Raw genomic sequence first — 15087 nt, forward strand, 5'->3', positions numbered from 1 at the left:
TAAGTCGGTCCATTCCTTAGGAACATAGTGTGTACATGGTAGAAACCAATTATATGATATAATTTATATTTTTCTGATTTTTGTTATTGACTGTGGGCCTGAGATAGTCTCACATCAGGCTGAGCTTGTCTTCTATGAACTGATAACATTCAAGGAGAAATGAAAGTGTTATGTGAGAATTTGAGTTAAAATTACCATGTAATTCCTAAATTCCTTAAGAAAATTATAAAAAAGATTACTATGTTTTAAATTTTTTAGAAATTGGCCATATGTTGGTAAAAAAGGAAAGAAAAGAGAGAGAGATTCTGAAAAAGATCTTTTCCAGTCTTGGCAAGGGGCAGTTGATCAAGCTTCTTATACCCCCACTCTCTTTAATATATATATTTTTTGTTACTTCTAGGACTGACTTTCAGATTGTGACAAACAGAAGTGATGTTACTGTCAGAGAGAAATAAAAGTGGGGCCACGTTCGCTCTTTTGGGCTTCTCAGATTACCCAGAACTGCAGGTTCCCCTTTTCTTGGTGTTTCTGGCCGTCTACAGTATCACAGTTGTAGGGAATCTTGGGATGATTGTAATCATCAAAATTAACCCCAAACTGCACAACCCCATGTACTTTTTCCTCAGCTACCTCTCATTTGTGGATTTCTGCTATTCCTCCATTGTTGCTCCCGAGATGCTGGTGAACCTACTTGTAGAAGACAGAACCATTTCACTTTTAGGATGTGTGGTGCAATTCTTTCTCTTTTGTACGTTTGTGGTGACAGAATCCTTTTTATTAGCTGTAATGGCCTATGACCGCTTTGTGGCCATTTGCAACCCCCTGCTCTACACAGTGGCCATGTCCCAGAGACTCTGTGTTATGCTGGTGGTGGAATCATATGCATGGGGAGTAGTGTGTTCCTTGATACTCACATACTCTACTTTTCAATTATCTTTTCATGGTTTCAACACAATCAGTCACTTCTTCTGTGAGTTCTTCTCACTTCCCTCCCTTTCTTGCTCTGATGCTTCTCTCAGCCAGTTGCTGCTTTTCATCTTTGCCACTTTTAATGAGGTGAGTACATTACTCATCATTCTCACTTCATATGTGTTTATTGTTGTCACCGTCTTGAAAATGCATTCAGCCAGTCATTATAAGGCATTCGCTACTTGTGCCTCTCATCTGACTGCCATCACCATCTTCCATGACACCATCCTCTTCCTCTACTGTGTGCCCAACTCCAAAAACTCCATGCGCACCTTCAAAGTAGCCTCTGTGTTTTACACAGTAGTGATCTCCATGCTGAATCCCTTGATCTATAGTCTGAGGAATAAGGATGTCAAGAATACAGTCAGCAAGATAATGGACACTAAAGTCTTTCATTGAGCAAATAATTTTAGTGGAATTTATCCCTAATTTTTAAATAAAGTGTGTCTAAAAGTGTTGTTTTTAAATATATCTTTAAAAATTATAGCTAATATTGCACAATAGTAAGGATGTGGATTTTGGTTCAAAAAGACTAAACTTAGTTTTGTCTCTTAATTGCAAGAAAAGACCAGCAATCTCTCTCATCTTTAGTTTTAAATCTATGAAACTGTGATATCGTGACCTAGCTCATAATCTGATAGTGAAGACCAAAAGATAATATAGATACCATTTGGGGCATCTCACGTAATCTGAATAAATGTTAATTCCATCCCTCCTTCCTATAAGATACCGGTAGGTTCTCAATCAACACATGTTTTCTTGCTTACATATATATTCAAATGGCAGTAAAGAGAAGACATAGGCCTTGCCTTCAAGGATTGTATAATCTAGTGGTGATGCTGGAGCATAAAGAAAGTGGCTATTGTGTAAGGTCAGCTATAATAATTATCCTAGAAGGCTTGATCAAGGAATAATTTGAACCAATTTAAGGACATTAGACATATGTCTTCATAAAAGAGATATTATTTAAAGTTGGCCTGGAGAATGGGTAGGATTTTAGGAGACACATTTCAGTGAAGAAGACATTTTATTCAGAAGAGACTAGAATGAACAAACTCAAAGAAATGAGAATGTAATATTGAGTCCACCAATTTTTACTGAGTGAATATTATATAAAATAGGTGTGTACAAGTGTGTGTGTGTGGTATCTTATATACATGAATGCAAAGTTGAATAAATCTGGTCTATAACCTGAAATTGTTTTCAAAAGCGCTCCAGTGTGACAGAATGATAAATCTGGTAGACTGTACCAGAGGCTTAGAAATGGATCTCAGAAAACCAGCATATGCAACAAATAAGGATAATGTGTACCTACCCTATCTGTGTTTCACAGTATTATTTTGCCCACTTGGTCATCACAAAAGTTATGTATACTTAATTAATTTATTTTTATTTATACGTATACTTTTGGAACATGGGCATAATTACCGAATCTTTCTCAATAGGACTCCTATCCACCATAAAAAATTCAAAAAATTTATTTGGATTTGCCAAACATGTTGCACAGTAATTGCCACAGAAACTTATTCAAAATAATATGAAAGGCAGGCTGTCATTTGGCCAATTCAAAATATTAGGTCTATCTTATTTTAATAACTCAATTTTGCTTGACTAACTTGTACATCCTTCTCTTTTCTAATGCAATACATCTATATTAAATTCCAAATAAAATAACATATAGTGGGAGAAATAGTTTGTCAAGTGTTTTAGTGAGGGAGAAAAAAAAAATTTGTAGAACAATTTGATATGGCTCAAGAAATTATTTGGAAGATTCACATGACTTTGAATTTAAGATCATTATTCTAATTTTTAATTTCCAGTTATTTATAGTGTTGCTATGAGTTGGAATCTACTGGATAGTAATTGGTTTTTTATGTATTAGTTGATAAGGAATTAATTAAACAGTCATTGTACATGCAAATATAAAGACTGTATAAACATTGTGTTATATATTGAATGTCTGCTGAGATAATGGTTTTTCATTTAACTGCTGTTTCTCTGGGTATTTACAAATTTAACTTTCACTGCATATCTAACACATATAATTTATGATTTATTTTGATGTTAGGAAATAATTGATATTAATCTTAAGTCAATGATAGGTCATCAGTCCCCTTTTACAGAGAACTTTCACTTTTCTGCTTTAGGAAATGACAATCTCATTTTGTGATGGAAGTGACACAGCCCATTTAGCTTTTCTCTGATGAAATTGTGACTCATACAGTTGAACTAACTTGGCTACAGCTGTAAAAACAACTGGTGACAGAATTAGAGTAATCATTTAAGAATCTAGCCACACCAGCACACACCTTTTCTAGTGAACACTTTAATACAATCTCATGTTCTTTCATTCTCAAATTGTGACATTCCACATTCTTTATGGCAAATCTCTTTTCCTGTGAGTTGAACATAATATGTAAGAGTAGTTTTCAAATTTTCTGTCCACATATCATTATATTAGTTTTGGAAATGAATATACACCCCAACAATTCAATCGGACATGTGAAATATTTCATCATAAGCTTAAATATCAGAAAAAGTGTAATCTCCATTACATATCATAATTCATTCAAACTGTATGAACAAGATCATTTTGAGCAATCAAACTTATGTTTTTACTTGTTCTGTAAAACTCATATTTCAATTTAACTTTCTTCATAGATATTGGAATTTTATGAATCACATTCATATTTTTAATTTCTTATAATGCTTTTAGTGTTATTGAAAGTTTTTTTGATTAAGTTTATTTTATAACAATACATTAAATAATTACGTATTAAGAGTTGTAATTGTGTTGCAAGTTAACATAAAAAAAAATCAAAATTATAAAATGTTATAGGAAATATTTTTATTCATCAGGAGGATAGGTTTGGATTTTTAATTCAGATTTATTAATGTATCCATGGAAGAATAAAACTTAATTCTAGCAGGTAATAAATTCAGCATCAATTCTATTTCTATTTTTTAATAACTGAAAATACTGAGATAATTTGGATATATTGAAAGTAAATGGGAAGAGAAACTGTTGAAGATCTTGTTGTAATAGCAATTGCACACAACTCTTTCAACTCCATCTAAGTTATGTGCCAATTTCTCATGTTCATCTTTCATCAAAAAATATTTTTAGAAATGCGTGAAACACAAGTCCGTTGTCTTCCAAATTTTGTTGGAAGCTAATATTTTGGAAATGACATTTCTTTCAAAAAGTTTTGCTACTCATTATGGTAGAATGAGAACATAGTCTGAATTCTCCAGTACCTTTTGCAGCTCTGCACGTCAAGTAGTTGAATCAGTTTGACCAATCCTTGAATGTAGACTACCTTGAGAATTGTTTTGGCTAACAGAGGTGGCAAAAGTGACATTGAGACCAGGTCCAAGCCTTTGATAGGCTTTAATGCTTTTGCACACTCTCTTGGATCCCTGTGAAGCTGCTACATAAACAAAAACAGACTAGAATATTGGCTAATGAGAGGAACATAGCCCAGTTGCCCAGTCCTTTAGTCGTACCAGCTGACATCTAACCCACTGTCAAACTTGAGAATGAGACCCTCTTAAGTCAGCTGACCTGACATCTTGTCCCATAAGCTGAGTTAGGATCAGCCAAGTGTAGATCAGATCAGCAGAACTGCCCACCTGACCCATGCAATTATGAAAAATAACAAACGGTTTTTGTTTCAATAAATACACTTTTTGAAAATTTTGTCCTTGGTAAAGGGGCCAAAATCCTCGACACAGCCATTTTATACTCCAAGGGCTATGTGATTCACTTTGAGAAGCACAACTGAAGATTTGCCAGCCTGACAACCCAAGGAAGAGATACAGATAGACATCTGGGCACCAGTCCAGAATTGTCTCTTTTTTTTTTTTTTTTAATTGAGTGTTTGGTGATAGTTTACCCGATAAGTTAGGTTCTCATTTGACAATTTCCACACAAATTGTTCATGAAATTAGTCACATTTATCACAATGTGTCGACATTCTCTTTAATTGTGTTCTGTTTGTTCCAATTCCAGTACTCTAATTTCCCTTCCCCCATATCTTCTCATGTTCACTTTTGAGTAATTGTTGACCATTTGGTCTCATACTGATGGTTTCTCAGTACAGCACTGATCTTACAGGTTTTTATTTTGTGTGCCACTCTGCTATTTTGTCATATGATCTCATGGGGTAGGCTTGGTTATATGCTTAAAGAGTGTCTCAGGGCGACAGTCACAGGAAGTCCTTTGTTCTCTACTGTTCTAATTTGTCTGGTTTTTTAAATAAGAATTTGTGTTCTGTTCCACATTTTTCTCCAATTGTATCTGGGTCCATCTTTTGTGACCCTGGTCAATGTTGATAGCTTGGCACCATCTAGTTCTTCTGGTCTCAGGGTAGATGACGTTGTGGTTTCTATAGACTCGTTTCTTCCCTGAGTTTTTGGTTGCCTTCTTACTGATTTGCTCCTGGAGAGTAGAAACCTATTGTTGTGCCTTCGATGGCTGCTCACAAGCTTTTACAAACCCAGACACTACTTAATTCATTAGAATGCAGATTATGATTTTTGTGAACTATATTATGCCAATTTACTGAATTGTCTGGTGAGACTATTGTCCTAAAATTTAAATTGAGAACACCAATCTTGGAAGGAGTTTGGTTGTCTCTGTGGAGAATCTGTATTTGTGTCTTCAATGAATATATGTGCCTGCACCCATATATCTGTATTTACATGTACCTATAGATACTTCTTTCTGTTCTCATTTATGCATACGTCTCTATGTACCCAAATACCAGATACCCATCCATATGTGCTCAAATACTCATTTTTACTTTGGTTGTGCTGTGCTCACTGCATCCACATTTGGTGCCACACTTCCCATCACCAAAAATAAAATAAAATAAAATCTCTACTGTCTAATCTATACATTCCTCTGCCTTTTCCTGGTAACAACCTTGGTCTCTCTCTCTGTATTCATATATTCTTTTCTTCTTGTAAAATATGGATCATACAATATTTGTCCTTATATGCTTGACTTATTTCACTTAGCTTTATTCCCTCCATGTTCATCCATGCTATAATATGTTTTGCAACTCGTCATCGTTCTTTATGGTTGCTTAGTATTCCATTGTAAGTACATGCCACAATTTGCTTATCTGTTCATCCCTCGATGGACAATTCAGTCGTTTCCACTTATTTGGTATTGTGAATAAAGCAGCAATGAATATAGTTGTGCATATGTCTATTCCTGTCATTATTTTTATGTCTGTAGGGTATATATCTAGCAGCTGGATTGCTGGATCATAGGGTAGTTCTATTTCTAGCTTTTTGAGAAAGTGCCATACCATTTTCCATAGTGGTTGTAGCATTTTACAGTCCCACCAGCAATGACCAACTGTTCCAATCTCCCAACATCCTCGCCAGCATTTATTGATCTCTCTTTTTTTTTTAAATCAGTACCATTTTGGCCATGGTAAGATGGTATCTCATTGTAGTTTTGGTTTGCATGTCTCTAAGGGCTAGTAATCATGGACATCTTTTCATATGTTTGTTAGCTACTTGGATGACCTCTTTGGTGAAAGTTCTGTTCATGTTTTTTGCCCATTTTTTGATTGGGTTGTCTTTCTGTTGGTGAGTTTTTGTAGTTTTCTATGTATTTTAGACATCAGGCCCTCATCAGATAATTCATTTCCAAAGATTTTTTTCCAGTCTGTAGATTGTCTATTTACTCTTTTATAAAGTCTTTTGAAGAACATAAATTTTTAACTTTTATGAGCTCCCATTCATCTATTTTGTTTTCTTCTATTCATGCATTTGTTGTAGTGTTTGTTATACTATTATTACAAAAGGTTACATCCCATAGTTTTCTTCCAGGAATTCTATGGTTTTAGGTTCAACATTTAGATCTTTAATGAATTTTGAGTTAGTTTTTTGTATGGTGTGAGGTATGGGTCCTGTTTCATTTTTCTGCAGGTGGTTGTCCATTTTTGACAGCATCATTTATTAAAGAGACTGTTTCCATCCCACTCAATGGACTTGATCTCTTGTTGAATATCAGTTGTCCGTAGACGGCTGGGTTTAAATTTGAGTTCTTAATTCTATTCTACAGGTCTGTGTGTCTATTATGGAACCAGTACCAGGCTGTTTTGATTACAGTGGCTGTACATTATCTTTTGATATCAGGGAGTGTGAGGTCTTCTGCTTTGTTCTTTTTCTTTACATTGCTTTGGTTATTTGGGGTTTCTTTCCTTTCCATATGAAGTTGGCTATTAGTTATTCCATTTCATTGAATAATGTTGTTGGGATTTGTATTGGGATTGCATTGTATCCATAGATTGCTTTAGGTAGAATTGATATTTTCATTTTATTAAGTCTTCCAATCCTTGAGCATGGGATTTCTTTCCATTCTTGTAAGTCTTTACAATCTATTGTAATAGTGTTTTATAATCACCACTGTATAAGTCTTTTATGTCTTTAGTTAGGTTAATTCCTAGGTAATTTATTGAGTTGGAGCTATTGTAAATGGTATTGTTTTCTTGACTTCTTCTTCAGAGTAGTCTTTGTTAGTGTAGAGGTATCCAATTTATTTTTATGTGTTGATCTTGTACCCTGCAAAGTTGCTAAACTTTATTAGTTCCAGCAGTTTTCTTGTGGAATCTTTAGGGTCTTCTATGTATAGGATCATGTCATCTGCAAATAGAGATTGTTTTGCTTTTTTCTTTCTGATTTAGATACATTTTATTTCTCTTACTTTTCTTATTGCTCTGGCTAGGACTTCCAGCACAACACCGAATAAAAGTGGTGATAATGGGCGTCCTTGTCTCATTCTCCTTCTAAAAGGAAAACTCTCAGCCTTTGACTGGCTTAGGTATCAGATTATGCTGGCTTCATAGAAAGAGTCTGGTAGTGTCCCTTCCTCTTCTATGTTTTTGACAAGATTACATAGGATTGGTGTGATCTCTTCTCTGAATGTTTAGTAGTATTCCTTCTGGTCGTGGGCTTTTTTTGGGCAGTTTTTTGGTGACATCTTTTATGTCTCCTTTGTAATGGGCCTGTTGAAATTTTCTACCACTCTTTGTGTTAGTTTGGGTAGGTAGTGTTTTTCTAGGAATTTGTCCATTTCTTCTATATTTTTAAAACTGTTGGAGTACATTTTTTTTTTAGTAGTTATTTATGATCTTCTTTTTCTGTTGGACCATTGTAATATCAATTTCATTTCTTCCTTCAGTTATTTGACTCTTCCATTTTATTTTATTTTGTCAATCAATCCAGGGGTTTGTCTATTTTTTGATTCTTTGCATATGTCCTTAAAGAACTAGCTTCTAGTTTAGTCCTTTCTTGTTCTTCGATTTTCTATTTTTTTATTTCTACCCTGATCTAAATTATTTCCTTTCTTCTAGTAGCTTTTGACTTCTTTCGTGCTTTCTTTTCTATTTGTTCAAGCTGTCATTTTAAGTTAATGATTTTGGATCTTTCTTCTTTTTTAATGTAGGTATTTATTGTTATAAATTTTCCTATGAGTACTGCTTTTGCTGTTTCCCAAAGTTTTTTGATATTTTGTATTGTCATTTTCATTTGAGTTTAGGAATTTAAAAGTATATGTATTTATTTTGTTTTGTTGTTATTGCAAATACATACACATAATGTATGCCAGCTTAACAGTTTCTATATGTGCAGTTTAGACATTGTCATGGATTGAATTGTGTCCCCCAAAAATGTGTGTCAACCTGGCTAGGCCGTGATTGCCCGTATTGTGTGATGGGCCAACATTTTGTCATCTGACGTGATTTTCCAATGTGTTTAAATCCTCCCTATATGATGTTAGTGAGACAAAATTACAGACAGTTATGTTAATGAGACAAGACTCAATACACAAGATTAGGTTGTGTCTTGAGTCAATCTCTTTTGACATATAAAAGAGAAGTGAGCAGAGACACAGAAGGACCTCAAACCAACAAGAAAGTAGTGCCAGGAGCAGAGTGCGTCCTTTGGACTCAGGGTACCTATGCCAAGGAGCTCCTAAGCCAGAAGATTGATGACAAGGACCTTCTTCCAGAGCTGACAGAGAGAGAAAGCCTTCCCCTGGAGCTGGCACCCTGAATTGGGACTTCTAGCCTCCTAAACTGTGAGAGAATAAATTTCTCTTTGTTAAAGCCATCCACTTGTGGTATTTCTGTTACAGCAGGACCATAACTAAGACAGAATTTGGTACTGAGAGTGGGATGCTGCTCTAACAGATACCTAATATACGGAAGCTGTTTTGAAATTGTGAATGCATAGAGTGTAGAAGAGTATTGAAGTGCCTAATAGTAAAAGCCTAGATTGCCTTGAAGAGACTGCTGGTGGAGTTATGGACAGCAAAGACAATTCTGGTGAGGACTCAGAAGGAAATGAGGAGAGCAGTTACACAGGAGATGGCTCAGGTGGTGAGAAACAGCACTAGAACCAGGAGACTGGAGCAAGACAGTGCTGGAGCTGAACCAGAGAGTAAAAGAGCTGAATATCTTTGCACAGCAGGCTTCCTGGAGGAGTGGGGTGCCATCAGGCACTTATTGGTAGAGCTAGGCTTACCGACCCATGGAGCAAGAGAGCTGAGTGCCTTCTAGTCAAAGTATACTGACGGAGTGGGGTGCCTTAAGGCAATTATTGGTGGAGCTAAAGATCTTTGGAACACTTGCCCCAGCAGGGCAGACACTGACGGCAAGGTCTGAGGGGCGCAGAGGACGAGGAACAATGAAGCAGAAGCAAAAGAGATAAGGAACATAGGAAGCAGAGTTGACTCAGTCTCAAAGAGTACGTCCAGGAGCTTAGCAATTTCTAAGGGTGGGGCCACAGCCTCCTTGATTTCAAAGAATCAGATCTTCATTAACTGGGTTCCAAGGTGTGGGGTTGCCTTTCACGAGCGCCAGTGGTGTGGGGCCAGATCAGCTTCCCAAAGCTGAGGCAGTGGGACTTCTGTGCACAAGGGGCAGGAGAAAGGCAGGGACTGCAGGGGTGGAGGGGTCAGGGTCACCACTCACATGGACTGGGAGAATGTAGCTGCCCAAATCTGAGGGAGCAGATTGGTCTTTTCAATGGGCCTGGAAGGTGGAGCTAAAGCCCAGAGCCAAGGGGCCTCCACCCAATATCCGGAGAATGTGGTCAGCACCAACAGTCTGGAGGGTAGGTTGATTACCTAAATGGTCTCAGAGAACAGAGGATAATGTTTAAACATTTAGAGCTAATGTAATGTGTTCGCTGATTTGCTTGGTGCCTGTTAACCCTTTATTCCCTCCAATGTCTCCTATTTGTAATGAAAATCTCTAACTTTGCCTGTTCCACCAATGTACTTTGGAAGCAGATAACATGTATATTCAATTTTACAGATGAAGAGGAATTTTTGGGTTTTGTATTTAGAGTTAAGACTTAATATGATATGATGGGGTGAATGTATTTTACATGTGGCAAGGACATGAATTTATGGTGGCCAAAGGTGGAATGTCATGGACTGAATAGTGTGTCTCAAAAATTTGTGTCAACTTTGCTAGGCCATGATTGCCAGTATTGCATGATGGTCCACCATTTTTTCATCTGATGTGATTTTCCTATGTGTTGTAAATCCTACCTCTATGTTGTTAATGAGGCAAGATTAGAGGCAGTTAACTATGTGGGACTCAATCTACAAGATTAAGTTGTTTCTTGAGTCAATCTCTTTTAAGATATAAAAGAGAGAAGAGAGCAGAAAGACAGAAGGACCTCAACCCACCAAGAATGTAGTGCCATGAGCAGATCACATCCTTTGGACCCAGGGTCCCTGAGCTGAAAATGTCCTAGACCAAGGGAAGATTGATGACAAGGACCTCTCACCAGAGTTGACAAAGAAAGAAAACCTTCCTCTGGAGCTGGCACCTTGAATTTGGACTTCTAGCCTTCTAACTTTGAGAGAATAAATTTTTCTTTGTTAAAACCATCCACTTGTGGTATTTCTGATATAGCAGCACTAGATAACTAAGACAGACATTGATTACATTCTTTGAATTGTGCAACCATTTTCACTCTCCTTTTCTTCTCCATTAAAATAAACTCACCACCCCCTAAGGTTTCTATCTAATCTTTGAGTTGCTCTTGTCTCTTTGTTTCCATATAGACAGTTCCTAAAAAGCATGTTATGCTCAAGGAAGACATTTTTTATTAGTTAAGCTAAACTGTTATTTGGTTTTAAGAAGACTTTGGGGGATATTTCAGACTTAAGGTTTATAAATTATCTCAGGGCTACAGTTTCAGGGGTTCATACAGCCGCCATGGCTTCAGAAAGTCTACAGTCCATGAGAATTTAAAATTTTGTCTTGAATATTCCCCCCATTTGATCAGGATTCTTATACAAAATCTTTGATCAAAATGTTCAGTAATAGTACCCAGGAACCATCCAGTTCTTCTGGTTTCATGGCAAAGAAGGCAGTTGTTCAAGGAAGCAATTAGTTACAGATTCCCTTGCGGCCTCCGTTTCTTTACTCTCCTTATTCATCTATTATTCCAGACAAATAGAGACCAATCATGGCTTGGAAGACCACTTGCAAGTTTTTTGTAGCCCAGTCACTGTGCACTGAGCCAGGAGGTAGAAAGGAAGCCCTTAACACATTATTAGGCTAATTAACTGAAATCTCCCATGTAATCATGACCCCAAACCTCCAAACAATGAAATTAAATCCTCTGAGGATTTTGTTTTTATGTAATCAACCTCAGCAGTGACTCTTTTTTTGTTGTTGTTATTGTAAATATATCTGTCTCACAACTTTTGCCAATTCAAGTTTTTACAGGCGTGAAATTATTGACAGCAATTACAATAATCAACTGTGCAAGTCTACCCTTAATCTAGCGATATTTCAATCACCATTAACTCCCCCCTTCCTCTCCTTCCCTTCCCTGGTAACCCCCTGGTAACCACTGATAAACTTTGTTTTCTATACATTTTTCTCGTCTTTTTATATAATTGGGGTAATACAATATTTGTCCTTTGGTTATTGACTGACTTCACTCAGCATATTCTTCCAGCTCCATCCATATTGTAGCATCTACAAAGACTTCATTTCGCCTTCTGGCAAAGTAGTATTCCATGGTGTGCATTTATCTAATTGTATTTATTCATTCATCTGTTAATGGACATGTAGGTTTTTCCACCTTTTGGGTATTGTGAATAGTGCTGCAATGAACATTGGTGCACAAGTCTCTGCTTTCAAGTCCTTTGGGTATATACTTAGGAGTGGAATTGCTGGATCATATGGTAGTTCTGGAAAACCTGGTTGCATAGTGGTTAAGAGCTACGACTGCTAACCAAAAGGACAGCAGTTCTAATCCTCAAAGTACTCCTTGGAAACCCTATGGGGCAGTTCTACTCTGTCCTATAGATTTGCTACGAGTTGGACTCGACTCAACGGCAATGGTTTGGGTTATGGTAGTTCTATTTTCAGTTTTTTGATGAACTGCCACACCATTTTCCACAAAGACTGTAGAATTTTACATTTCTACCAGCAACGGATAAGGTTTCCAATTTCCCTACAACCTTGTCAACGTTTATTTTCTTTTTGTTTGTTTATTGATATTAGCCATCTTAAACCATAGACCATTGATAATTATGCCTCCTATAGTTACATATGAAGTCACTAATGAGTCAGAATCAGCTCTACAGCAAAGTTTTTTTTTATTATTACGTATACTTGATAACTACTAGATATTATGGGAGAGTTCAGGAGACTGGGCAAGATGACTTTAAAATGTAAACTGCTTTTTTCCTAATGATACTACAGTTTTCCTCCAGTTTTTCTAGTACAGCTGAGAAAGGTAGTTAATTTTTATTATTTTATTTTATTTTTTGTCCTCTAGAGAATGGGCCAACAGATAGTCTCTAGGGTTCATGTCCCAAGGTTGTGACTACAAATGTAACATTGCATATACTTCACTCCCATTCAAGTTACCCAGAAGCAGGAGAGGCCTTCGCTTTGTCATTAGCAGGTTTCTTTTAAACTTCTAAAGACATAATGATATTAATGTCAATGTAGAGTATCGGCGAAACAACTTCAAGGGGAAAAATGTAAACTTTAGAAAGTAGAGAGTTCTTGGGGAATATTGAGAAAGAGCAAAAGGTACATATCTGAACATGTGAAGAACAGAATGTGCACCCTTTATGCAGAGCTTTGCATAGAGAACCTGACTCATTAGAAAAAAAAACCTAAAGTAACCCATTGCTGTCAAGTAGATTCCAACTCACAACATTCTTCAATAACAGTGCCCTGAATGACGTAACTGGGATGGGGGAATAGAGGAGCCTTGAGAGGTTTGACGATGTGTGTTTTCTTCCTTTTGTAAATTTTTGGAGCTGTAGTCAAGGTAGAATAGGCAAGTATTTACGCAGAATGAAATAATCAGAAATTGGATAGAATCTTTAGGAAAAAGAAATTATCTACCTATCTATGTATTAACATCTATCTATCTATCTAAACTTCCAGCTTTAATTAAGATTTCAAAGCATAAAGCAGGGAACTCATGTGTGCCCTGAGATCAAAAGAACAATAAAACAGGAGGAAATTATAGGAAAGAAGATTTTAGCTAACCTATTCCCTCGACTAACAGAAAAATAAATTTATCATCAATTTAATATTGACGTTTGGGACAGAAGATGGCCATTACATTAACGACATATATTTGATTGAAATTAAGTTTTAAATGCCTTAAATAAATGAAATATATCATTAAGAAAAAAAAATGTGGTAATTAGAATGACTAGTTGTACAACGACTTGCCTTTTGAGGTAGTCTTTCACACTCAGGTTTATATAGGAACAAGATAGGGACATTGAGAGACTCAGTCTAGCAATGACCTGACATCTTTTTTTCTGGGCCATCTGAAAGAGATTCTTTGGATTTCAGAATTAGAGATAAAATTAGAGATAAACCACAGATCATAGACAAGATAGAGTTTTCTAATATGTTGGGATCTGAGAGGTGCCAGGCACCAGTTCAAGGAATACAAAGATTTTTTTTTTTGTGTGTGTGTGTGTGTGTGTGTGTTATTATTTCCTCATGAAATGACTTAATTGTGCACTACTACTCCATTTCTTTTTAACTCTTATACACACATAATACAGGGACAGAATGAGAATCCTAGGTGTGTTGAAGAAGAGAAGTAAATAGGAGAGCCTTTGGAAAGGGAATTTTTCAGTCAAAAAGTCTTTAGTTATTTCTGGTGTGAAAACATCTCTAAATCCCATTCTCCTGCATTTCATCTGGATGCTGCTCCCTACTGTATCTCTGTGGCACAGGACACTGTCATTGGAATATTCCTCATAGTTTTAGAGTCTCTAGTTTCCTCAAAATTAAAGGGGGCAATCATTAACAAATGAAATATATTATAGATAGGCCTATAAAATGGACCAATGAATGTGGAAAAGAAATAGATACATGGCTGCGTATCGTAGACTGGATTTGATCTGCATGTCATTGTGAAAGTCAAGGCTTCTGATTTCTGTTATGCCACCTGTAGAATAAAAATGTAGACTAGATTAGCTTTATCATTTGCTCTTTTTTTTTTAATTCCTGAAGCAATGAGGAAGAATTGGAATTCAGGACTCCCTGATTTGAAGAATGAAAAAATGGTGTCAATAAGTCAACTCATAATCATTGCGACCCCATGAGTGTAAGAGCAGAACTTTACTCCATAACATTCTCACTGGCTAATTTTTCAAAAGTAGATCACCATCTCTTTTTTCCAAAGGTGCCTCTGGGTGGACTCCAAACATTAAAAGTTTGGTGGAAGCTTCAAACTTTCATTTTCCAGCCAAAGGCGTTAACCACGGACACTACACAAGCAGTAAAAAGTAGTTAAAATTTATTTAGGTATCAGATTGACTGTGTCAGAAAGAAAAACAAAGATTAAAGTACTTTGTGAAATTAACAATAAAAAAAGGAAGTGTTAAGGCTGTCTATTCTTTATGTCCATAGTGTTTACACGTTACAAACCAAATGAATGATATAATTTAGATTTCTCTTATTTTTGTTATTGACTGTGGAGCTGACATAATAAGGCTAGGCTTGTCTTTTATGAAATGATAACATTCAAGGAAAACTGAAAATGTTATGTGAGAATTTGATTTAAAATTATAATATAATCCCT

General features: G+C 36.2%; 1 protein-coding gene across 1 annotated transcript; it reads left to right on the forward strand.

Annotated features, from left to right (window-relative positions):
• Nucleotides 1-432: 432 nt before the first annotated feature.
• LOC101346460 (olfactory receptor 5D18-like) lies at nt 433-1368 on the forward strand. Its single transcript, XM_004390944.1, has one exon. It carries the CDS (start codon nt 433-435, stop codon nt 1366-1368), a length of 936 nt encoding a protein of 311 aa, XP_004391001.1.
• The last annotated feature ends 13719 nt before the right edge of the window (nt 1369-15087 follow it).

Source organism: Trichechus manatus, unplaced genomic scaffold (genome assembly GCF_000243295.1).
Source record: "Trichechus manatus latirostris isolate Lorelei unplaced genomic scaffold, TriManLat1.0 scaffold00362, whole genome shotgun sequence".
Lineage (NCBI taxonomy): Eukaryota > Metazoa > Chordata > Mammalia > Sirenia > Trichechidae > Trichechus > Trichechus manatus.